At 37.8% G+C, this 26984-nt stretch overlaps 1 protein-coding gene across 1 annotated transcript in view; it reads left to right on the forward strand.

Moving 5' to 3' along the window:
- USH2A (usherin) overlaps positions 1–26984 on the forward strand; it is a gene marked incomplete at its 3' end in the record, with an annotated part of 720880 nt that overhangs the window by 363484 nt on the left and 330412 nt on the right. Inside the window, exons 32-34 of the mRNA XM_024739202.1 lie at positions 16479–16638; positions 18186–18357; positions 23550–23697. Of these exons, the coding sequence (XP_024594970.1) occupies positions 16479–16638; positions 18186–18357; positions 23550–23697 (480 nt within the window). The remainder of the gene's footprint in view (positions 1–16478; positions 16639–18185; positions 18358–23549; positions 23698–26984) is intronic.

Here is a 26984-nt window from a genome sequence, read left to right on the forward strand (position 1 = left end):
CTTTTAGGTCTTGCTGCCTAAGATGTGTTCTCACTGAACGATGCCCTAGCGCTGGTTTTCAAGTTGGAATACCAAATGACAGAAGGAGAGGTGGTCAGTAACTACCTAGATGGTTCCCACATTTTTCAGCATCCAGGTGATGATCTGTGGGCAGGATGCACAGAAAGAAGAGAGAAAAATCAGGGAAAAGTTGTATTTTTCCTCTGTGAAATAATACTAGGAAGTTCTCAGAAAAAGAACCAGAGAACACGCATCAGATGATAAGCAAAAACTGCTTTTTAATTTTCTGATGGGAGAAACCAATGAGAAGATAGAAATTCCTCACTTTACACCAGGAGTTCAAATCATTGCCTATTTATTGGTTCATTTTGTAAATTGAGATCAATGAAATTCTCCGAACAACAGCATGAAATCAGTGGTAAAACAGCATATAATTCACGGCCAGTATTGTAAATTATAGTTTGCTTGACAGTAATCGGCGAGGCTTCCATGCACCAGGATGCATTGCCTTGTAACACGTCTCAGGATAATGCCTGTGGATCCATTTCTAATGCATAGTAGAGTGGTCTGTTTTTCCCTGTCCACAACTCCCTGTGTTTGATCTCATGCAAATGATGCAATCAAGCAAATGGGAAACAAGATGTTGTTGCTAAGGGGCTCTGACAAACAGTGGCCTTATGTTTTTAGGGTTCCCCCACCCTCCATTTACTGACTCAGATTTGTGTACATACCTGCAATTGTTTGAATCCATTGATCCATTACGTTGCCCTTGAAGGACCTACTCACATCTCTACAGACGTATTACCAAATCAGCTGCAGTCACGCAGGGAGGAGAGAATTATCATTATATTCCTCTTTGCTTTAAATTTTAAATTGGTGGTTTTGTCTATGGCTTCACTCCCAAAGAATGCCTTAGTCTGCTTCCCCGGGAACTTTTTCACTTTTTTAGTTGATTCTTTTTATAAAAATCCCCCATTCCATTTGTTCCTTTTTCACACGGCTACTCTTTCCCCCCACCTGATGCTGTCTCCTTTTTTCTTTCTCTAATTTTTTTTTCCCCTCATCCTCACCATCTCCTCCCATTTCACCAAGGATTTCCCAACCAGGTCACCTGGGCAGCTTCTTCTACCATGTATCATGGTAGGTTCTAGCTCCTTTTTTGTCATCCCTCATCATACACAGTACACTAGTGACACTTCATCTTCTTATGGAAATACATTGAGAATAATCTACTTTGGGGTGGACAGGACAAGCATAAAAATGACTGGAAAGTCAAAAAAGCTGTTTAATCAGACTGGCTCTCTTTGTACTATTGAGTTGATATGTTTTAACTTTTCAGAATCAAAATAAAAGCCTCAGTTCCTATTGTAGCAAAGACATAGCAATCGTATTTCCCAAAGCAGATATATGACCTAACAAATTATTTTGTGTGTGAGAATTAATATATCTTAGAAAAATGGAGAAAATGTTAATTCTGCATAGGTTTGAAAATCTTAGCTGTATGGTCGTCATAGGCATAAATGAAGTGCCAGTTGAGTGTGGAAGCTTTATAAATCTCAGTTGATAAGACATCTACCTATATAGCTCTATTTCTGTGAATATCTACATATTTATTTCTATAGCTCGACTTAATATCTGACTTACTCCCATACAATTAGTAGCAAATGAAACACAGTCACTCTCAGGGGGTCCCCTCCCCTCCCGTTATGGTGTGAAACCTTCCAGGGTCTTCCATAGTTTCTTGGCATCTGGAGTGTGACCATACCTGGTGCATTCCTCCTCTATGCAAAGGGATCACTATTGATATTACCCGCTCAGATCTAGCACATATCTTCAGTGCTTCTGTGTCACACCTGGGAAGTTGAAGTCTGCAGTGTTTTCTTTACTTTGGCTGGGGTCTGTCTCCACCCTGGAACTCTACCTTGGAAACAGGGATCAGAGCCCCTCTTCCCAAGAGCCTGCACATTTATTTCTCCTTTCTTCTATCTTTATTCCATCAATATGGGGAACCCAAGTTGGAGAAGAGGAGGGTCTATGCACTTCTTGTTTCTCCCAAACATTATATCTGAACCTCGAACCCTCTCTGTTCCTCTCTGTCCGGGAGGAGTCTCTTTCTGCTTCCTGAGCAGACACGTTCTGTTTTATAAAGGAGTTCCTATTTTGTAGATAAATTCTGAAGGTATAATTTTTTTTTTTTTTTTGCGGTACGCGGGCCTCTCACTGTTGTGGCCTCTCCCGTTGCGGAGCAACAGGCTCCGGACGCGCAGGCTCAGCGTCCATGGCTCACGGGCCCAGCCGCTCCGCGGCACGTGGGATCTTCCCAGACAGGGGCACGAACCCATGTCCCCTGCATCGGCAGGCGGACTCTCAACCACGGCGCCACCAGGGAAGCCCCTGAAGGTATAATCTGATTGAGGAAAATTTAAATGAGAATTTAAATGAGGGTCAGGGGTACAGAAGAGCAGAAGAAAAAAAGACACAGGTTAGGATGGCAACCATATTGATCTCGGCTCCTGTGGTACAGATACCAAGCATGACAGAGGCTCAGAGGAGGAAGTTATCCCTGAGGGCTCCAATTTTAGACCCCACTGGTTCCTCCAGAGAATTGGCCAAACCATGAAAGGAGAAAAATAAAAGGTCAATACGATGAAGGGAGAAACAAGGCAACAAGACAGCTACTGCTGAGGAGTGACAAGGATCCATTTCAAATTGGAAAACCTAGAATTATAGTAGCTTCTTTCAGCAGTGCCTCTCAGTCACATCTCAGAGACATGAGAAGTGTTAGAGAAATAAGATGATGAGATTTATCCAGAGCTAGGAATTGGGAAAGCAGATACAGAAGAGGATTGGGGAGGTGGAAACCTCTAGGGACCCAAGAGAGTGGCTTTCAAATGGGTGATCAAAGGTCATAGCAAGGAGAATGCAAATATTCGAATACTCTGGAAATAAGAAGATACTAAGAGGCTGTATGTACATTATGTGGTGGCAAAGGAGTGATTGTAGGGATATGACCAGTGGAAGAGGTGGGAATTTAACAATCTGTGGTCAGAGAGGGCATATTTTAGGTTAATAATCTTGGAGATAGTTCCAAAGATGATCAAGTAGTGGGTATAACTATGCTGCCTGTTGAATAAATGAAGCAGAAGTGAAGGGCATTACATTTAAGGAAGTTAAGTGCAGCCAGGTCCAGAGATGAGTCATCCTTGAGGATGTTGGAGCTGCCAAAAAAAGGGATTATGATTGAAAAGAAAACTGAGCCAATGCTGAAGTCATTGAGGAAAGGAGAAGTATGATGACACAGGAAGTGTAATAGAGCATATGTCAACTAGGTCTTGGGCATACATCTTCTTAAATAATGAATTGATACTGGTAAACTACGGCTGTCTTTTCTCCATCTAATATATACACGTATATCACAGAATTTGAAAAATATATGTAACCAAAAAACTTAACTGATCTGCATGCCCTCACTTTGAGAAAACCACTGTTAATATATTTAAAAAAATTTTTCTCCATAATCGATTGTAGTTTTTTTTAATTTTTATTTTATATTGGAGTATAGTTGATTAACAATGTTGTGTTAGTTTCAGGTGTACAGCAAAGTAATTCAGTTATACATATACATGTATCTATTCTTTTTCAAATTCTTTTTCCATTTAGTTTATTACAGAGTATTGAGCAGAGATCCCTGTGCTATACAGTCGGTCCCTGTTGGCTATCTATTTTAAATACAGCAGTGTGTACATGTCAGTTCCAAACTACTCCTCCCCGCTTCCCCCTGGTAACCATAAGTTCATTCTCTAAGTCTGTGAGTCTGTTTCTGTTTTGTAAATAAGTTCATTTGTATCATTTTTTTTAGATTCAGCGTATAAGCAATATCATAGGATATTTGTCCTTGTCTGACCTACTTCACTTAGTATGGTCATCTCTAGGTCCATCCATGTTGCTGCAAATGGCATTATTTCATTCTTTTTAATGGCTGAGTAATATCCCATTGCATATATTACCACATCTTCTTTAATATTTTGGTGTATCTCTATCTTCTGGGTTTTTTAATGAAGTATTCATGTTTGAGAATTATGTTTTGGCATTCAAACAAGTACAACTTTGCCTTTTTCTTGTCTTTTAATAGTGAATCATCTCCATCGTACATTTACATTGGTCTGACAAATTGTATTCAATAGATTCTTGGAGACTTTTAGATATTACTCTATTTCTGAGAAAATTTGGCAATCTGGGTAAGGGGCATAGATAGAGGTCTCCCTCTGGTCTTGCCCAATTCATTTATTCAACAAGTAAAACTGTGCTAATTAGCTCTCATCAATCCTGAAGACATCTTGGTGAACATGATAGAAAATATCTTTCTGTACTCAAGGAGTTTACCTTCCCCTGGGAGGGATATAAATCAAGAAATCAATGACAAGGCAATTTCTGACATGTCTTGGTAATAATAATAGGTAACTAAACAAGGTGTTATGACAGAGAGTACCTGGGGATGGATTGTGGTGGCCATGCTGTTAGATTATCAAGAAAGACCACTCAGAGGAGGATGAGCCTGAAGGATGAGATAAATTCCGCCAAGTACAAAGAAGGAGAAAACAGATTTTAGTTACAAGAAACAGCACCTGCAAAGGCCTGGAGGTGCAAGATTGCGGTGTTGGAGGAACATGAAGGGACAGAAATGTCCAGTGTATGGGAGGCATGAGAAGTAGGCATTTGTCAAATGACGTAGGATCTCATTGACCACAAGTATGTTTCATTCTAAGAGCAATAGGTGGCCACTGCAGGGTGTTACTCTGGGGAATCAAGAGATCACTCTGGACTGATGACCTTGCTTCCTTCTTCACTGAGAAAACGGAAGCAGTTATAAGATAAATCCACCCCCACCCCCACCACCATCTTCCTACCTACCAGCATTTGTACCCACACAATCTGCCTTCCCTCCTGTTACCATAAGTTATCTGTCCCTGCTCCTTCTAAGTACAAATTCTCCACTTTCATACTTGGTTCCAGTCTTTCACATGGTCAAGGAAAAAGCTCCAGCAACCCTCTCCTCTTACATCCATTACCAATTCTGCACTCTGTGTCGGGTCATTCCCATCAGGAAACATAATTTTTATCTCATTTAATTATTTTAAAAAATCCCCTCTGGGCTCTACTCACCTTCCATCTATTGTTTCACTTCTCTGCTTTCCTCTACAACAAAACTTCTTGAAAAAGTTGCTTATATTCACTGTCTCTAATTCTTCTTCTCTCATTCCCTCACAAAGCCACTGGAGTCAGGCTTCGACACCCATAACTTCACTGAAACTTCTGTCGCACAAATACCAGTGACTGCCATATTGCTAAACTCGGTGGTCAATTTTTAGTCCTCCTCTTATTAGACCTATCACCCATAAAACATTTGCTTCACTTGAATTCTAGGACATCATATCTTCATAGCTTACTGATTGCTTTTTCTCTGTTTCCTTGGTTGATTTCTGCTTTTTTCCCCTAACAGCTTAAGGTTGAGATCTTAGGATTTGGGTCCTCATACCTTTTCTTTTTCTGTCTGTACTCACTCTATTTGTGTTCTCATCCATTCTAAATGCCATCTATAAGATGATGACTTCCCAAATTCCATCTCAAGCTATGACTTCTTCTTGAAATTCCAAACTTGTATTCAAATTACCTAATTGACCTCTTCACTTGGTTGTCTAATCAACTTCTCAAACTTGCCATGTCTAAAACATGAATTATTTTAAACTGAAGTATAGTTGATTTACAGTGTTGTGTAAGTTTCAGGTGTACAGCACAGTGATTCAGTTAAATATATATATATATGTACATATATATATTTATTTATTCAGATTCTTTTCCCTTGTAGGTTATTATAAAATATTGAGTATAGTTCCCTGTGCTATACAGTAGGTCCTTGTCGGTTGTCTATTATATATATATATAGTAGTGTGTATATGTTAATCCCAAAGTCCTAATTTATCCCTCACCACCTTTCCCATTTGGTAACAATAAGCTGGTTTTCTGTGTCTGCAAGTTTATTTCTGTTTTGCAAATAAGTTCATTTGTATCATTTTTTAATATTCCTCATATAAGCAATATCATATGATATTTATCTTTGTCTGTCTTACTTCACTTAGTATGATAATCTCTAGGTCTATCCATGTTGCTGCAAATGGCATTATTTCATTCTTTTTTATGGCTGAGTAATATTCCACTATATATATAGAGAGGTGTGTGTGTGTGTATGTATATACGCATATATATACACACACACACACACACACACATATACATACACATATCACATCTTCTTTATCCATTCGTCTGTCAATGGAGATTTGGGTTGCTTCCATGTCTTGGCTATTGAAAATAATGCTGCAGTGAACATTGGGGTGCATGTATCTTTTCGAATTAGAGTTTTCTCCTGATGTATGCCCAGGAGTGGGATTGCAGGATCATATGGTAGTTCTATTTTTAGTTTTTTCAGGAACCTCCATACTGTTCTCCATAGTGGTTGCACCAATTTACATTCCCACCAACAGTGTGGGAGGGGTTATTTTTCTCCACACGCTCTCCAGCATTTATTATTTGTAGACTCTTTGACAATGGCCATTCTGACCGGTGTGAGATGACACCTCATTGTAGTTTCGATTTGCATTTCTCTAATAATTAGCAATGTTGAGCAATTTTTTCATGTGCCTGTTGGCCATCTGTATGTCTTCTTTGGAGAAATGTCTATTTAGATCTTCTGCCCATTTTCTGAGTGGGTTGTTTGTTTGTTTGATACTGAGCTGTATGAGCTGTTTGTATATTTTGGAAATTATTTCCTTGTCAATTGCATCATTTGCAAATATTTTCTCCCATTCTGTAGGTTGTCTTTTCATTTTGTTTATGGTGTCCTTTGCTGTGCAAAAGCGTTTAAGTTTAATTAGGTCTCATTTGTTTATTTTTGTTTTTATTAATTTGTAGACTCTTTGACAATGGCCATTCTGACCGGTGTGAGATGACACCTCATTGTAGTTTCGATTTGCATTTCTCTAATAATTAGCAATGTTGAGCAATTTTTTCATGTGCCTGTTGGCCATCTGTATGTCTTCTTTGGAGAAATGTCTATTTAGATCTTCTGCCCATTTTCTGATTGGGTTGTTTGTTTGTTTGATACTGAGCTGTATGAGCTGCTTGTATATTTTGGAAATTATTTCCTTGTCAATTGCATCATTTGCAAATATTTTCTCCCATTCTGTAGGTTGTCTTTTCATTTTGTTTATGGTGTCCTTTGCTGTGCAAAAGCGTTTAAGTTTAATTAGGTCTCATTTGTTTATTTTTGTTTTTATTTTCAGTACTCTAGGAGAAAGGTCCAAAAAGATATTGCTGCAATTTCTGTCAAAGACTGTACTGCCTATGTTTTCCTTTAGGTGTTTTATAGTATTTGGTCTTACATTTAGATTGTTCGTCCATTTTGAGTTTATTTTTGTATATGGTGTTAGAGAATGATCTAATTTCATTCTTTTACATGTAGCTGTCCAGTTTTTCCAGCACCGCTTATTGAAGAGACTGTCTTTTCTCCATGGTATATTCTTGCCTCCTTTGTCATAGATTAATTGACCATAGGTGTGTAGGTTTGTTTCTGGGCTTTCTGTCCTGTTCCATTGAGCTGTGTGTCTCTTTTTATGCCAGTACCATACTGTTTTGATTACTGTGGCTTTGTAGTATAGTCTGAAGTCAGTAAGCCTGATTCCTTCAGCTCCGTAAAACATGACTTTTTAATCTTCCCCTTCAAAACCTGTTTTGTATTTGATCTTCAACCCAATAAATGGTTACTTTGTCCTTGTCTTTGCTCAAGCCACAAGACTTGGAGTCAACTTTGGCTCTTCTTTCTTGCCCTCTACCTACAATGCACTGAGGAATCTTAATACCTTTGCCTTTAAAACATATCCAGAGATCCTCTTGAAGTGATGTTAGCAAAATGGTGGCACAGGGCTTTCTTGCCTTTCCCCCTGCAAGAAATATCACAACTATTCACACACAGAAATATCTTCATAAGAGCCAAGGATTCCAGGTTAGGGGTTATAGCATATGGGTGAAGCACAGAAATAAGAAAGATGCATTGGGGAGGGTAAGAAAGATAGATTCACATTATCCCCATCCCTCCTCCCCCAAGCCCAAGCAGCCCAGCATGGAGAGAGACACTCTCCCCATGGGAGAAGGAGAGTAAAGTGAGCATCTGACTTCACCACAGATCATAGATCTGGTCTGTCCCAGCACCAGGCTGACTCCTAAGGCCCCAGGTAGCTCCATGTGTACTCCCATGAATCCAGGCCCCTGATTTACCCTGCACCTTCTGGCTCCAGTAGCCCCAAGCAGGTTTTGTAGCACTAGTCAATTTCTACAATACCAGGTTCCTAGCAGGCCCCTGCAAACCCAAGGCCCCAGCTCAACCCTGCACCAGGCTCCAGTGGCCCCAGGTGACTCCTCCAGTTCCAGATGTCTTTCCTAGCTCCAGGCTCTCAGCAGTCCTACAGGAAACCAGGCCACTGGCCCACCCATATGCTAGCCAGCTCCAGTGGTCCCAAGCAGATCCCGTTTACCAGGCCCAGCCTTTACAGCCCCAGTTTTAAGTCCAGCTCCAGCACACATACCCAGGCCCTTGGCCTGACCATGCGCAAAACCAGCTCCCAACAACTACGAGCCAGCCCCTGAGGCCCCAGGTCACAGGCTGATTCATGTAGTTCCAGGTCCAGGCTTGCCCTAGCTCCAAACCAGCCCTCATGCCATCAGGCTCCAGGTCTGCTCTCACAATACCAGGCTCGTGGAATATCCAAATATTGGATCAGCTGCTACAGACCCAGATGATGGGCCCACCCAGTAGTTCATGGCACCTGGTTGGCCCCCTGGAACCAGGATCCATGTCAGCTCATATAGATACAGGTCCCAGGGCCATCACCACAGACTCATGTGCCAGGGCTGCCCCAGTGGATCCAGGCATTAGGCTGGTCCTAGGTAATCAAGAGATGCCTACTTCCTTCAATGAGCAGACACCGTGATCCATAAGGATCATGAATAATTAAGGAAATAGGACACCACCAAAGAAAACTAATAAAACTCTCATGACTAGCCCTAAATAAATGGAGATCTATGAACTATCTGACAAAGAGTTCAGGATAATCCTCTTAAGGAAATAGAATGAACTACAAGAAAACAAAGATAGAAAACTAAATGAAATTAGATAAACAGAATAGAAAGCTCAGCAAAGAAATAGAAATCATTAAAACAACAACAGCAACAACAAATGAACAGAATTCCTAAAGTTGAAGAATGTAATGACTCAACTGAAAAATTCAATAGAGAGATTCAAGAGCAGACTCAACCAAGCAGAAGAATTCGTGAACTAGAAGACAGGTCATTTGAAATCATCTAGTCAGAGGAGCAAAAAAGGAATGAAAGAGAGTGAAGAAAGCTCACATGAATTATGGGATACCATTGAAAGAATCAATTTACATATCACTGGAGTCCTAGAAAGAGAAGAGAGGGAGAAAGGGGCAGAAAGCTTATTAAAAGAAATGATAGCTGAGAACTTCCCAAATCTGGGGAGAGATTAGAACATAGAAGTTTATGAAGGTAATAAGTCACCCCAAGTATTCAATCCAAAATGATCTTCTCTGAGACATTATAAATAAAACTGTCTAAAATCAAAGACAAAGAATTTTAAAAGCAAAAAGAGGAAAAAATTCTCACAAATAAAGGAACTTCCATAGGTCTACCAGTGGATTTCTAAGCAGTAACCTTATAGGTAAAGAGAGAGTTGGATGATATAATCAAAGTGTTGAAAGAAAAATAAAATGCTGACCAAGAATATTTTTGCCAGCACAGTTGTCTTTCTGGAATGAAGGGCACAAAAACTTTCACAAACAAACAAAAACTGGAGTTGATCATCACTAGACCTGCCTTATAAGAAATGATGAAAGGAGTTCTTCAAGTTGAAATGAAAAACTGGTAACTAGTAACATGAAAATATATGAAAATATAAAACATACTGGTATAGGTGAGTATATAGTCAAATTGAGAATACCCTAATACTGTGATATGGTGGTGCATTAATCATTTAACCCTAATATAAAGGTTTAAATATCAAAAGTTTAAAAAATAACTATAGCTACAATAATTTCTTAATGGATACACAATATAAAAAGAGGTAGGGCTTCCCTGGTGGCGCAGTGGTTGAGAGTCCACCTGCCGGTGCAGGGGACACAGGTTCATGCCACCGAAAAAAAAAAAAAAAAAAAAGAGGTAAATTGAGACATCAAAAACAAAATATGGGTGGGTAATAAAAGGGTAGAGTTTTTGTATGTGATTGAAGTTAACTTGTTATTAACTTAAAAGAGACCGTCATGAGATGTCTTATGTAAGTCTCATGGTAACTACAAAGCAAAAACACACGAGTAGTTACACAATAGTTAAGGAGAAGAGAATCAAAGAATACCACTGTAGAAAATCATTATCTCCCAAAGAAAGGCAGCAAAAGGGGAAGAAAGGAATAAGGGAACTATAAAACAGCCAGAAAACAGTTAATAAGATAGTATTAGTAAGTCTTTACCTATCAATAATTAACTGTAAATGGAATAGAGTGGCTGAATGGATTAAAAAACAAGATCCTACTATATGCTGCCTACAAGGGATTCACTTCAGCTTTAAGGATACACATCAATACACATAGAGTGAAAGTGAAGGGATGGAAAAAGGTATTCCATGCAAATGGAAATCTAAAGACAGCAGGAATAGCTATCAGAGAATATCAGACAATACCAGACAAATAATATCAATATCAGACATAATAGACTTTAAGTCAAAAACAGTAACAAGAGACAGGGTCATTATACAATGACAAAGGGTCAATCCATCAACAGAATATAACAATTATAAATAAATATGCACCCAACATAAGAGCACATAAATATATTAAGCAAATACTAACAGATCTGACGGGAGAAATAGACAATAGTACAATAATAGTAAAGGACTGCAATAATCCACTTTCAACAATGGATACACCAGCTAGACAGAAAATCGAAAGAAAAATATTGGACGTGCACTTCACTTTAAACCAAATAAACCAAATCGACATATCCAGAACATTCCACCCAACAGCAGCAGAATATACATTCTTATCGAGTGCACATTCTCCTGGGTAGAGCATATGTTAAGTCACAAAACAAGCCTTAGAAGATGTAAGAAGACTGAAATCATACCAAATATCCTTCTTCTCCAAAATGGTATGAATCTAGAAATCAATAACAGGAGAAAAACTGAAAACTTCATGAGTGTGTGGAAGTTAAACAATACACTCCTGAACAACCAATGAGTTAAAGAAGAAGTCAAAAGGGAAATCAAATAAAATCTCAAAACTGATGAAAATGAAAATACATCTACCAAAATTTATGGGATGCAGCAAAAGCAGTTCTAAAAAGGAAGTTTATAGTGATAAATGCCTACATTAAGAAAAAAGAACTATCATAAATAAACAACCTCCCCCGACACCTTAAACAACTAGAAAGGCAAGGACAAACTAAGCCCAAAGTTAGCAGAAGGAAGGAAAGATAAAAGACTAGAGCATAAATAAATAAATAAAAATAAAAGAGATTAAAAAACAGTAGAAAAGATCAACAAAACCTAGAGCTGCTTTTATGAAAAGAGAAACAAAATTGACACACTTTTAGCTAGACTAACTAATAAAAAAAGAATATCAAAAATGAAAGAGGAGATATTACAAGTAATACCAAAGAAATGTAAAGGACCATAAGAGACTACTATAAACAATTATACACCAACAAATTGGACATCTTAGAAGAAATAGATGAAACATATAACTTAGAAACATATAATTTACCAAGACTGAATCATGAAGAAACAGAAGATTTGAACAGACCAATTACTAGTAAGAAGATTGAAACAGTAATCAAAAACCTTGCAATAAAGAGAAGCTCAGGGCCAGATGATTTTCCTGGTGAATTGTACATTTAGAGAAGACTTAACACCAGTCTTTCTCAAACTCTTCCAAAAATTGAAGAGATGGGAACACTCCCAAGCTCATTTTACGAGACCAGCATTACCTTGATACCAAAGCCAAATAAGGACACTACAGGAAAAGAAAATTACAGGCCAATACTCCTGACGTATAGATGCAAAATTTTTCAACGAAAGAGTAGAAAACCAAATTCAACAGCACATTAAAAGAATCATACACCATGGTCAAGTGGGATTGATCCCTGGGATTCAAAGATAGTTCAAAATATATGCAAATCAATAAATGTTATACACCACATTAATAAAATAAAAAATAAAAATCATATGATCATCTCAATAGATGCAAAAAATTTTGGCAAAATTCAACAAGACAAAAACTGTCAACAAATTGGGTATAGAAGATATATTCCTCAACATAATAAAGGCTATATATGACAAATTCAAGACTGACATCATACTCCATGGTGAAAAGTGAAAGCATTTCCTCTAAGATCAGAACAAGACAAAGATGCACACTGTCACCACTTTTGTTCAACATAGTACTGGAAGTCTTAGCCAAAGAAATCAAGCAAGAAAAATAAATAAAAGGCATCTTAGAAAGCAAGAAGTAAAATTGTCTATGTTTGCAGAAGACATGCTACTATATGTAGAAAATCCTGAAGATGCTACCAAAAAACTATTAGAACTAGTAAACGACTTCAATAAAGTTGCATGATACAAAATCAGTATATAAAATGCAGTTGCGTTTTTGTACACTAAGAATGTATATGCTCTTTGCTCACTGTAATCTATACCCAGCACCCAGAGTGATATTCACGAAGTCTATATCTGACTGCTCTGTTCAAAGTCTTGTGGCTTCCTAAGAAGGTTATCTCAGATTAAAACCCAAAATCCATACAAAGACTTATAAGGCTCATGTGATCAGGTCCCTTATTAATTGTCTGATGTCATCTCTTCTTTCTGCCTCTGCTCCAGCCTCACTGACCTCCTTGCCATGTCCATTCTGGGGATGTTCCTCCTTTCAAGTCTTTGCTATCCTTGTTTCCTCTCCTGGAATGGTCCTTTGCTTAAAATCCCCACAACTTTTACCCTCACTCCTTCCAAGTCTTTGCCAAAAATATCATCTTGCTGCTGTGGCCTCCACTGTTTCTTGCCTTTCTTTTTCTTTCAGTTTTATTGACATATACTTGATATACAGTACTTCATGAGTTTAAGGTATACAGCATAATGGCTTGACTTACATGTATTGCAAAATGATTATGACAATAAATTTAGTTAACACCGCTGACTCTTGCCTTTAAAATTACTGAGCACTCCTGGTTCTTCTCTGTCTGTTCTTTGTTTTCTGTGGCACTTTTCATATTTTACAGCAGGAACAGCCTTAAACCCTGGTCAACATTCAATTTAAAGCCATTTTTTTTATTGGCGTATAAAGGTTTTACAATGTTGTGTTGGTTTCTGCTGTACATTGAAGTGAATCAGCTATATGTATACATATATCCAGATTCATCCCACCCTCCCCTTCCCCCCCACGTCCACATGTCCGTTCTCTATGTCTGCATCTCTATTCCTGACCTGGAAGTAGGTTCATCTGTACCATTTTTCTAGATTCCACATATATGCATTAATATACGATATTTGTTTTTCTCTTTCTGGCTTACTTCACTCTGTATCGCCGAAAATGCAACAACTTGCTCACCCATAAGTAGTCTGGGGTAAACCCTAACTATGAATGGAGGACTTGACAAGATTTGGTATTTTCTACTTCAATCCTGGGTCACCAGTCATACCGGCTCTCTCTAGCAACATGACCCTTCTAAGCATGCTCACTTCCTCATCCTGGTCTCCCCCAGTCCTTACTGTCATATACATGGATGCTTCCCAATCTATGGAGGAGCTTATTTTGTCAGAGTAGAATCCCGGCACAGACAGTAATCCTGGAACTAATACAGGAAGATACTCCCATTCTGGGTGAGTTTAGGAGTTCCTTGATTAAGGTCACCTTCAAAGCATGGAGGCTGTAGTGTAAAAGAGAATGGGGCATTCTATGATAAGGAGATACTTGATATGGTGATACTATGATGATGCCTTCTGACCCCACCAGCTCAAGATAACTAAGGACTCCCAGATACGCAAGTCTGCCCCACATACAGGTAAGGCTCAGGGCACCTTTGAACGCTACGACTTCTTCACCACCTGCAAATTAGGTAGCCAGATCTCTGCCTCCACAAGCTAGAATGCAAGAAAGCAAGAAAACTGCTCACCACAAAGAGTTCACTGGCAAAAGAGCATTGTAGCATCCAGTCAGGTTTGCAGCTGACCAAGACACTCTGGTATGGCTGGGAGAGATTCTCATGTAATATATTCCAAAGTCACTTGGAATCAGCCCCATGGAATACAATTTCTTGCTGGGGCATGTCCTTTCAGAGGAGATTGTTGTATTCTCATGTTCAAATACTACAGCTTTTCCCTAGTTGCACTGACTTACCCATCTGGGATTCCCCCTTCCTCTAGGCTCTGTGTCCTCCTTGGTTTTGCTCCTGAAACTGGTTTTTGAGTCAAATCCCCAGCTTCCCTTTCTCAGGAATGCAAGGAATTCGGACAAGTGGGAGGGATGACAGGCTGCGGTCACCAAGTTCCTGAGAATCAGAAAGAGAAGATGACGAAAACAGGGAAATGACAGATATAACATGTTAGCATATTAACACATTATAGTTTTGGCCAAGATTGGACCTGCTAGTAGGACATGTTTTGTGCCTGAAGTTATCCCACAGTAAATAATAGTTTGCTCTCTTTGTAGCATCTGAGACCACTGTTCTCATGATTTTTAACTTTATAAGTTTCATAGAATGTTTCTCCAAATGAAAGTACCCCAGTTCTGTCTGATTTGTGCGCACAGGGTGTAGCTGTTCCTGCCATCTCTCAGAAGTCCCTGGCAAGCCCAAGGTTTTAACACCAACTTCAAAGTGTCCTTATAACTTATCTTCTGACCCCATTGCCTGAGGGTGCCCCCCCTTAACTTGATACCATCAAGTACTTGTAGGATAAAGTTGTGAAGCAAACAAGCCTTAATCAAAGCATTGCAAGTCTCTTCTTGATAATCACCTTTTGTTCTAGAGTAACTATATTTAGTGTAAAAAATGTTTTTGCCTTTCTTCTGATGGCCTACATGTTTAACCAATTGATTATACTTTGCATGAAAATCAAAGTGTTCTCTTCCCAGTTTACTTTTGCTGTCAGTGCAATGCAGTATCTATTTCCCTGAATTAGGCTGCATTTCATTCATCTTTTAAATATGAAATTGTAATGGTTCAAGGTTAATGATCTTTAAAGAAGATGTGTTGCTTACATTGTAACTACCTTATTTCAAAAGTATTCCAGAAAATAATGATTATTTCTAGTAGTATAAAAATGTGACTGATGTTTAAATCTTGGTAAAGTTGACTGAACTTTGCTTAGATTCATTCAACAAACTAATTATTGTGTACCTTTATAAAAGAAGTGTTTGGGGTATTTTAGAATTAAATTAGTAAATTACAGATTAGTTTCTTTTAACGCAAGGGAATATGGTATCCATTAGAGAGGCAGATAGGTATAAAGTACCAGGGAAGTTCAGGGGAGGGAGAGATTATTGCTGGCTCGGGTACTAACCCACTCTCTTGATCAACTATACCTAGCTCAACTATATCTAGATCATCTCATTCATTATTTCTTTCTTCATTTATTCAAACATATGTTCGAACCTACAATGCGCCAGACATTGTGCTAGATATTGAGAATGCAAAATGAATATAGCACCATTGCTTCCTTTACAGTGTCCAGTCTGATGGATCAGATAGTCATGGAAACAAATCATTATGACACAGGGTTGTAAGCGCTATGCCAAAAGCGAAACCCTGGGAGACAAAGGAGAGGATGATAGCTCCACGCCCAGTGCATTTGGGAAATCTTAAGAAAGAAATTATCATTTGCACTGAGCCTGGACAACTTGAAGGTCAAATAATATGTAGTTGGTCAGGTGGACAGGAGAAGAAAAAAATTCAACAAAAGGAATTACAAGAGCAAAGTCACTCTTACAAGCTATCTATTTGCATTTCAAAAGCCAGACCTGTTGTCTTCAAATATGTCTCTAAAATAATTTAAATGACTCATATATTTTTTAACAGAGCACTTGAACTAACTCTAAACTCAGAAAATGATTTACCTGGTCGCAGACAATCAAGAAAACAGTCAAATTTGTTAAAAGAAAAAGTTTGACTGACCCTTCTCTATTTACAGCTGACCATAGTATGTTTAAAGGGTAAAACAGCCTATATTTTATTGCTATTGATTTGTATGTCTATTGATTCTTATTTTAAACTTTAACAGTTCTAAGAAGTAGGAAAGTAGAGAATAAGTGAGATCTCCTGAATCAAAATTATGATGGTAAATACATTCTTGTTTCCTCCACCCCCTAGATTTAGTGGCCTTTACGCCCCACCAGTTTCTACTCAGTGCTTGCACATATGTGGGATGTACAAACAGTTCCGTGGTCATACTGTACACGGCACAGCTGCCACCAGACCATGTGGATCCCCCAATTCTGACCGTCCTGGATTCTAGAACTATATCCGTACAGTAAGTAGAAATGTTGTCACTGTCACACACTGGTTCATGCAAGAATCCCAGTGAGTTCAATCAAGGGAAGGGTTTGTGACATAAAATTAATTTTATTGTGATTAAATGCATAGAGGTGATTAGTTCAGTGGTTCTGGGAACCTTTGATTATGACTTGCCAACTTAATTTCCATTTTGTCTTTATGCAATCAGGCTGAGCTACACACGTATGCAGATTCTGTGCAAACTTCAATAAGGGAAAAACTGACCACTTACTTACCTTGGGCTTTTTATATGTGAGGCATTATTTGCAATGATTTGGAATTAGAGAGCATAATTATATTTCTTCTTTTTTTTTTTTTTTGCGGTACACGGGCCTCTCACTGTTGTGGTCTCTCCCGTTGCGGAGTACAGGCTCCAGACGCGCAGGCTCAGCAGCCATGGCTCACGGGCCTAGCCGCTCCGCGGCATGTGGGATCTTCCCGGACCGGGGCACGAACCCGTGTCCCCCGCATCGGCAGGCGGACTCTCAACCACTACACCACCAGGGAAACCCATATTTCTTCTTTTTGATTACAAACTAAGACTATCTTGTTCCCCAGCATTTGAAGTCAGAAAGAAGCTTTCACGTATTGGCACGTTCAGATTATTTTTGATATTACTGATCCATTTCCTAATATGTGAGGTACAAGGTATATTGCAGTACTGAATTAAAACTCAGTAGACCTCTCTTCCCACTAGCTAATACTTGTTTACTTTCATCGCTCTTGATCTCTGTTTTCTCATCGGTAAAAGAGTTTGAACTGAAGAGATTATGATATTCATTTAAGCTGAAAAACACTGTGATTTATATCCCATTGTTCCAGGTCTATACTCTTCCATTGGCTTTCAGAGCGTCCCAAGCTGAGCCCACTTTATTTACCTTAAAAGATTTCCCACTATGATAATTATTTCTCAATTTACCAATTTCTGTCTGTTCCACGACTTGTCCTACTCATTCCCACTGACACTTTATAACCCTCATCTGGAATATTTTTCCTTCTGCCTACCAATTCCCATCCATCTATCAAGTATACAATCGTATGTATCCAGGCAGTTTGTCACCTCATTCAAGAAGTCTTATTTGAGTACTTCAGCCTTTCCAATTTCAGCTTTTCTTCTATAGTTGCATATTACCTCTATGTTAGATTGCTGCATTTCTCAAGACAATTATGGCTTGAATTATGCAATTATCTCTCCCTCTCATTTCTCAGAAGTTCTCAGTACTTTTCCCAATTTTTGTTCTGTGGCTTAAGCTCAAAATCAAGTACTCACTCATACATTTTTGTATTATTAGCTAATTAAAAATATAAATAACTAGAGAGCAGGTACTATGTCATATTTTTATACCATTCAGAATAGACATTTAATGACTACTTGGGTTTTTTAAGTGAATCACTTTTGAGCTCTCAGTGTGTTTCTTTACAGTGGCATAAATCCAAGTTCATATGTGTCCTTTAAAAATCCCGCACATTTCAGATTGGACTTGAAGGTATGATGATAATAATGCTATATTTTTTCATTCCCAGGTGGAAACAACCAAGAAAAGTAAATGGAATTCTGGAGCGCTATATACTATATATTTCAAATCACACGCATGATTTTACAATTTGGGATGTCATCTATAATAGTACAGAACTTCTTCAGGATCATGTGCTACAGTACCTTTTCCCTGGTAATAAATACTTCATCAAGCTGGGAGTAAGTTCACTTTACTTTTATCAGTTTCTCTGTCCCCATCATTCCCCTTGCTGCTTCCCTTTCTTTTGTCTCATCTTCTCTCCATGCCTCCCTTAAAAAAAAAGAAACCAAAATTCTCTTGTATTGCTATTTACACTGAAATCTCACTTCAAATACAAAGTGAAAATTCTGCTGATCTGATACCTACATATTTATTTTATATTATGCAAAACAATAGAATAACCATCTGAATCAGTAGGTTTTTCCAAATCTAATTTGGGATTATCAGAAATTATTTCTTCTTTATTGTTTGTAGAATGTCATAATTGTTGAGGGCTTTTTAGAAAATGCTTGGATTAATAAAGTTATTTCCCCATGGGGCTTGTACTCATTTGAAAAGCAATGTGCAGTATGAAAATATAGGTCTTATATTTTTAAATGAAGGTTTAAATGACCCCCAAATATTCTTGATTATTATTATATTCTGGTTTACATTACACTTCTGTCTCAAAAGAACAGTCACTTAATAAAACCCTAGAATCAACACAGTTTAGACAGGCGATAGCATTTTTTAATGCAAAACAGCACGTTTACACAAAGGTCTTTTAAAAGACCTTGATATTACTGTGGAATTTATACTCAGTAGTTCCTTTTGTTTTCTGAAGAAATATAATCTTTTTTAAGTTTAATAGCACATCTGAAAATAACTGAATATAAACATGAGATTGTCCCTATTTGTTTTAAACACACTCTTCATTTTATAGTAATACCTATATAAGGATATTTGCTTTGATAAATGCCATAGAAAATATTCTGCTCTTGATTATGAATAAATTTACATTTATGTAGACACTGTGTATGCATTCATTTCACTTAACATGCTCTTGAATGCTCTAAATATTATACCACAAGAAAATAAACTGCATTCAACTGTTGCTGTCTGACCTGACACCATCAAACAAGGGCAATCAGACAATGTTAAAAATCCTGTTCAGAACTGGCTTCATGTGCCTAGGTGTTCAGCACGCAGATGGGTTTCTGAATCAGCGATTGGATTACTTAGCTTTATTAGCCAAGATATAAGAAGTGTATGAACTTGCTTTTCAAAAGCTAATACAGAAATCCACACTATTTTCAAAACAGTGGTGATATCAAAGTAAGAAAAGTCCCTATGGTTTAGAAGCAACTAAAATTAAACAGGAATTGTGTCACTCTTGGTTTTGTTTAGAAGGAAGCAAAGGATAGGAGACAAATTTCTACTTCCAAGGCGATTTTTAGGATATTCTGCGCAGTCAATGAAAATCCACCTGAATCTCCTATGTTTTATAAATCTGTAATACCTTGAAAAATAAATACCACTAGATTGGGAGTCTGCTCTCTTGAGTTTTAATTCAGATTTTGCCACTAACTGAATGACCTAAGACAAATTCACTTAACTACACTGAGTCTTAGGTTCTTCAAGTCTAAAAGTAAGACTTTGAATTAAATGATTTTTAATGTCTCTTTGAGCCCTAAAATTCTATGATGCTAAAAAGGTGACCCCAAATAATATTTTGTGAAGTCAAAGGAGACCTGTCAGCCACTGAATGATGTTGGTGCAAGATGTCATAAAGACGTGGAAGTCTTTGTCCCAACTCTTGATAGGGAAGTAAATTTGCTCATCTTATTTTTGATTTCACTGTATTTGTTAGGGCAGAAAATACACTGATACATCTTCAGGAAGTATTCAACTAAAAGGTTTTTTACTTTAACTCTGTTAACCCATAAATTTAATGAACCAGAACATTTTAGGTTCATCTTGGTTAATTGAGGAACTCGTGTATATTTACAGTTTCAACATAATAACTGGCTTTCAAGGTCATGAGATTAATAGGTGGAGATCAGGTTCTCAGCCAAGTGGAGTTGCCTTTTAGCATGCTAAGTGCTAAGGAACAACACATACAGATAACAAAGCATTTAGGCAGGCATTAGAGAAAAATACATGGGCATTCCATATGATTTACTCCAGACTGGAGCAGGTATGTTACTTCATGTGGTTTCGTGTAATTTCCCCTGTTGCCTGCATTAGAAACTCCTAAAGGGTAGAGACTGCATATTATCGGCGGAGTTAAACAAGGTGTCGGGAAACTGGAAGCTCGCAAACAGTTCTTGAAAGAATGAATGAATGAGTGAACACTGAGTACATTTATTTCATAAAGAATCTGAGACTTCCGATGTGAATCAAATAACTTGCTGTAAAATGTCAGAGTTAGGGACTGTGTGGTTCAAAATACAAGCTCTTTGTCCTAGAAGAAGCAGTATAATATTTTGTTCCACTCAACAAGTGGTATTGCAAAGTGTGGTAGCTCCTGGTTAAGATAATAAGCCAGCAATTAAATAAGGAAGCTTGTAAGACAGGTATCGAGATATGTATGGTTTGATAATATTCATATTACTTTGATAGTTTGATAAATTCATATTAAAAATAGTCACATTTGCCTCTTGATGAATGTTAAGTATATTTCCTGGAAAGGTTCTTGGAACTGATGAGCTTTAAATTTTCTAAAGATCATTTCTAGCTAACATGGCCTTGTTCTTTTTCTTCATACTTTAAAGATATGCTGCGTTCTTAACATCGTCAGATGCTACTTATCTGAAAACAACCTCTTAGAAAAGAGAATGCTAGTTTTAGATGTTCTTAATAGTCATGATTTCAAAAATAATTGATACGCTTTTATTAGTTATGCATTTTACTGTACCAAAATTGAATCTCCTATTTGGACCAGTTACTCATCACTTCAGGATGGTAGTATGACTTCTCAGTTTAAAACAGTATATTTGTAATTGATAAAAGCTATACCCAGAAACAACTTTAAGAACATTTATTACGTTATCGAAGGAACTAAGATACTCACCCCACTCACCTAGCGCCTCTAAACGCATACAGAAAGAACGTGGGAGAAAAAGAACAAAATAAAATATCTTGCAGGTAATTCTGTTGTTTCAGCAACCCCTTTGTAAATTCGGGTTCATTTCCAAGAAAAATTCTCTCATAAACTCCTTGGACCCTTAAGAGGCTTTTTATCAAGTTGCTAGTTTATGGGTCTTCCATGACACAGCCCAACAAACAGTCCTTCCAAACCAGAGGATGTCTTTATTTATTCCAGAATTCCCCATTCCATAAAATTCTCAAAACGAAGTGAATTTTAATTCACGCTCTGTTTTAAAAAAATGCATAGTGAAATGTCACATAGTACATACAGTATTTCTCTGGGAGAGATGGCGGGGGGAATTCTTAGGCCACAAATAAGAAAAACAATAGTGACAAAGAGACTATCAGAATTACATCCCAGTGTGGTTTGAGTTTCAGCATAACATGCCACAACATTTTTCCCCTCCTAAGGAAAGAAAAGTCTATGAAATGCCAGTGGATGGACTTATCTGTCTCTAAGGACTGGAAAGTATGCTCCTTTGAGCATTTTCCTTCGATAATTCAGCTGTCTCATACAGCCTCTTTTCCTGCCACATTTTCTGGTGGACTTTTAGCACGTTGGAAATTTTTTTTTTTTTTTATTCTTCTGTTTTAACGTTCAGGTAGTTATTTCTTGGGCTAATAGCAACATGTCCTAGGGCTTCGAATCAGGAGCTCAATTGATTTCTCCTTATTTGCCAAGATTCTGTTCTCAGGATGAGTATGGTTTATCTCTTACAGAGATATGCACGTGCCACAGCTGAGCATTAGAGGAAGCCCGCAGAGGTTAATTAGGTCCCCAATCTTAATGCAGTTTCATGCCCAGGCCACAGTTTAGCCCATCTGAAACTTGCTTACGCTGAGAAATTATCCTGAAGACGTGGGTTACTGTTGTCTTCTTACAATAAGAGGTAAAATTGATCTCTGAGTCTACGGACCATTTATTGTTACTTAGAGCGAAGAATTTGAAGCTCTTTTGCAGCAACTTTACAAGTAGTGTACTTCAGTATAAGAAAATACCTTTAAAATCCGTCAGCTTTCTTCTGTCTTTAGGAAAAAGAATTCTAACTGCTTTAAGTATCAAAAGGTCATTCCTTCAGTATCAAACTGGAAAGCTTGGTACAGCCCCGAAAAAATAGAGAGGGCTTTCGGTGTTTTACTATTAGTCATATCTACCTTCCATGAAAATGCCTGCCTTTTACATTGTCCTATGATTTCGCTTCATTTTCTTAATGCTCCTGGTAAAATTTAGTGCTTTTTGAAAGATCTTTACATCTTATTGTGTAAATTACAGTTGTAACTTAAAGAGGTACTGAACAAAGCTTTAGCGTAGTTTTCAAATAGCTGTGTTATGTAAAGACATAATTGCTGATATTTACTAGCAGACATAGGCTGGAAAAACTGTGTTCATGTCTCAATTTCCTGGAGAAGTGCTTATCTCATAGGTAGGGGTGATATTTTCCTCATATACTGAAACATTTATTTGGAATTGTTGGCAGTTTATGATGAAAATGTACACAGAAGTTTCTGAATATCCCTAATATCCATGAATCCATTTCTGGAATTAGTAGTACCTCCCTCCTTTGGGAATTTGGGGGTTCTGTGAGCATTTTAAGTTTGTTGGCCACGTATTGAAGCTCAGTTTCCCCGGCACGTAAGTAAATGACTTGACCCTTAAAGCCCATAAACATTCACTCAACAGCTGCTTTGTTGTCAATTTATGAGAAATATGGTTTTATTCCATTTCACATTGTGTTCTTTAAACGTGTTGCTCACGCTACAGTAAGTAGAAAGCGATTATACTTCCTGTGCTCTTTTTTTTCCTAGAAATCACTTGTTTTGTCCTGAAGTAGTCTTCAATCTCTAGTAGTTTTCTCATATGGTGTACACAGTTGTCTGTGTGTGTGTGTGTGTAATTCATTCTAAGAACCTTTGTGTGAGGATAACTTCATCGTGGCTATTCACACAGTCAATATATGCCCCATCTCTAGGCTCTAACTTAGGATGTATTCATAATCCATACATTCTTTCATTCTGGGTTATTGCTTGATTGTTGGAGATGGATGTCTCGTGTCCTAAAAAGCAAACGAATTAAATGTCAAACCTCAGCAATGAAACAAATTTATTTGGGGGATGGGAGGTTAAAAAGGAGAGCATTTTTTTAAAGGATCTGGAACTCTTTATGGTGAACTCTCTTTCTTCAATGCTCATCTAAACTTTGGGACCCCAAAGTGAAATGTGCTCTTTTTGTCTCTCTGTCCAGGCTTGCACCGGGGGTGGATGCACAGTGAGTGAGGCCAGCCAGGCCCTGACTGAGGAGAGGGCCCCCGAAGGCGTGCCAGCCCCCAAAGTGCACCCGGATTCACCTCACTCCTTTAACATCTCCTGGACTGAGCCTGAATATCCAAATGGTAAGTGAACTCTTTTAGCCTCAAGTTAAAAAGATGATTAGCAAAGGTAAATTAATATTCTAAATGGCAGCTTATATGTGGTGCTTAATTTTTAATGATCATTTTAGCACATAAAATACCTGAGATAGTATCATTGTCTGTAGTTTAGGAGATTGTGGTTTTTAGGTTAACATACAATTTTGGTGGCTCAAAAGTGCTCCCTTTTGATAGTTCTTATGTACTGCATCTTATGGTTTAATATGTTCTGGGAGAGGTGAAGAGAACGAACCAGGATTCCCAAAGAATGGCCTTGTGAGAGTGACATTATATTTTCAATGACTTTTTGTTTTTGACTGTTATTCATTCTTTCTTAGAGAAGTAGGGAGATAGAAAGTTCGTGCACATACTGTATTTCAAACTGCTTTTGCTTTAATAAGTTTATCTTAAAAGGGACCATTTGGAACTCTGTATTTTTAATATGTTATTTATAAATAGTTCAGCATGCATACATTAAATATATATTCATTTATTCTTGTTTAACTTGAAATGGACTGTATATATTTCTAAGTGATATGTGTATATATCACATATGTATGTGTATATATACACACACACACACACACACATATATATATATATATATATATATATATATATGTCTTAAAATAGTTTAGAGAGTTAGGTTAGCCAGTTAAAGTTTGCTAAAATAAAACCTTATAAAGAATTTGTAGTAACTTGGGACAGAAATTGCTTTATTCATTTACTGGAAATATCTTTAAGTTCCATATAACATAGTGTCATTTTTCCACACTGGTCAAGCTTACATCACATCAAATTTTGTTCCTCTTTAAGACAAATATCAAGAAGACTTTTAATATCATAGAAACTGTTTTAGGAAACTCATTACTGAAAACTGAAATGGCCTCTTTTAGCATAGCCAGAAAGAGTGAAAGAAGAAGAATTACAATTTTATTAGTTTGTCTTATGTTTACTGTGATATTAATTACTCCAGTCATCTCATTTTAATTAAACTTTTGGCAAATGCATGAGATATATTTGAGGTAAGGGAGAGAGATCTAATAATTACAGTGAGTGATTATCTCTGCTATTGAAGTTATCCCTGAACTATTACAAATTTCCTAGTAAAAAGTAAATGGATAGCTATTTGATACTTAAACAGTCAACAATCTTGTCATACATTGTGCTCCACAAAGAAACCTGGTCTGTAGGTGGCAATGAAAATGCGAATGATTTATTCCAGTCGGATTGCTCTTAACTGCTGTTACATGATTTGTTTAGTAGACATTTCCCTTCCTCCTAATCAGTAGTTGTGACTATAACTGCCCCCAGAATCCTAGGTGGACTAAAGAAATACTTTCGACATTTCAAAGAATCTTTGTGTATTATGTGTTATATATTTACAAGCAGTTTTAAAGTATATTCATTGAACCATAAGAATTTGGGAGATTTAGAAGATTGGTATTAACACGTTCATTTATTCTAAAGTCTGTGTTTAATCACATCAGAGTTTTCAGAATTTTTACTGTGGGGCAATGGTTAGACATTTTTTAAGTAATAGTTTCATTAAAAAGAAAAAAATTTCTTCTCTTCATTACTTCTCTCTCCACTTTCCTCAGATATTCCAGTGTTCAGTTTCTATCCTCCCTTGCCTAGAGGAGGATCTGATCGTTGGCTGTTTATCTTGTCACTTCATCTGTTTTCAAAGCTCCCACACTTCCCTCTAAAAACCCAAAGAATAAAGTCCAGATTCTTTAGTCAGGCATTCACATCAGCCCCAACTTGCGACTCGATCTGCATTGGCATAGCCTTGAAACACACTTTCCTTTTTAGCCTCCTGGTTGAAAAACATGGGTATGGAGTCAAATAGTCCTAGAGTCAAATCTTATCTCTGATTTTACTCTGGAAAATTTACTGAATGCCATGAACCCCAGTTTCCTTGGATTATAAAATTGGAGTTCACGATCCCTACCATCTCTCCAAATCTAACTCATTCCTCAGGACTAAATGTTAAGCCTCTTATGCAATCATTTCACTCTTTCTTGAGTGTAAGTCAAGCTTCCTCTCTTCTCTTGACCATGTATCCTCTTCCTGTGCCATCATCATGACACGTACTTTATTCATCCTTGGCCCAAATTTATTTGGGCGCATGTCAAACAGGCCCACCAGATGTTAAGGACCATAAATCATTTATTTCTCTTTTCCTTCATGGAGCCTAACACAGTGGAGTAGTTTCTGCTGATACCTAATAATACTTAATTGATTTAGTTGTGTCTTGTGAAATTTTCATTCAATCATTAGCGTATATATTGTAGAGTCCTGAGTCTTTCATGATACCAACAGAGAGGATAGAAGTAGTTACAGGCCAGATCCCGGGATATGTTTGTTTGACATGTATTTGTTTCTGAAATATATTTGTTCAGCTGTGTGGGGTCTGGGACTAGGTGGGTTTATTTTTTGGAGTTTGGATTTTGCATTTGACTTAAGAATTTTTAATTTCCTCTTCTTGAGTATGCCTAGTTCCAGTTGAATGGAACTAGGCCCATATTACAGTATGCTGCACTGTGGTTGCTTTCTAATTTCTGAATATGCTGTGGAAGAGTAATACAATTGGAAAATAAGATAGGCTTCAGCCTTATGTTACTACAGGTACCCTTTCAAATGATTTTAAATTGTGCTGCTCAAACATATCTGATTATTAGAACCATCTTGGGGGCACTGATTAAAGGAGTAGATTCTAGTGCTCCAACCAAAGACCTGAATAATCATCATATCCCGTTGACTTGGTTACCATCAAGATGCTGATGAGTATTGGGGGATTTACCGGGCGATCCAGTGGTTAAGACTCCACGCTTCCACTACAGGCGGCACGGGTTCGATCCCTGGTCAGGGAACTAAGATCCTGCATGCCGGGTGGCGAGGCCAAAAAATAAATACATTCTTAAAATACTGAAAGAATATTAAATACACCCTCTGGGTGAGTCGTCCCTCTTTAGCATCCCTTCAGGAGTTCCCCACACGGATCTCTATTGTATTTTAAACTCAACATATCCAAGTTGTTTCTCCTGATGCTCTCTTCCCCTCTACCGGCCCTTTCTCCTGTGTTTCCCCTCTCCCTGATTAGCACCACCCAGGAGTACCACCAGAAACCTGGGAGGCACTTTTTTTTTTTTTTTTGCGGTACACGGGCCTCTCACTGTTGTGGCCTCTCCCGTTTCGGAGCACGGGCTCCGGATGCGCAGGCTCAGCGGCCATGGCTCACGGGCCCAGCCGCTCCGCGGCATGTGGGA

This window comes from Neophocaena asiaeorientalis, unplaced genomic scaffold (assembly GCF_003031525.2).
Source record: "Neophocaena asiaeorientalis asiaeorientalis breed wild unplaced genomic scaffold, Neophocaena_asiaeorientalis_V1.1 scaffold477, whole genome shotgun sequence".
NCBI lineage: Eukaryota > Metazoa > Chordata > Mammalia > Artiodactyla > Phocoenidae > Neophocaena > Neophocaena asiaeorientalis.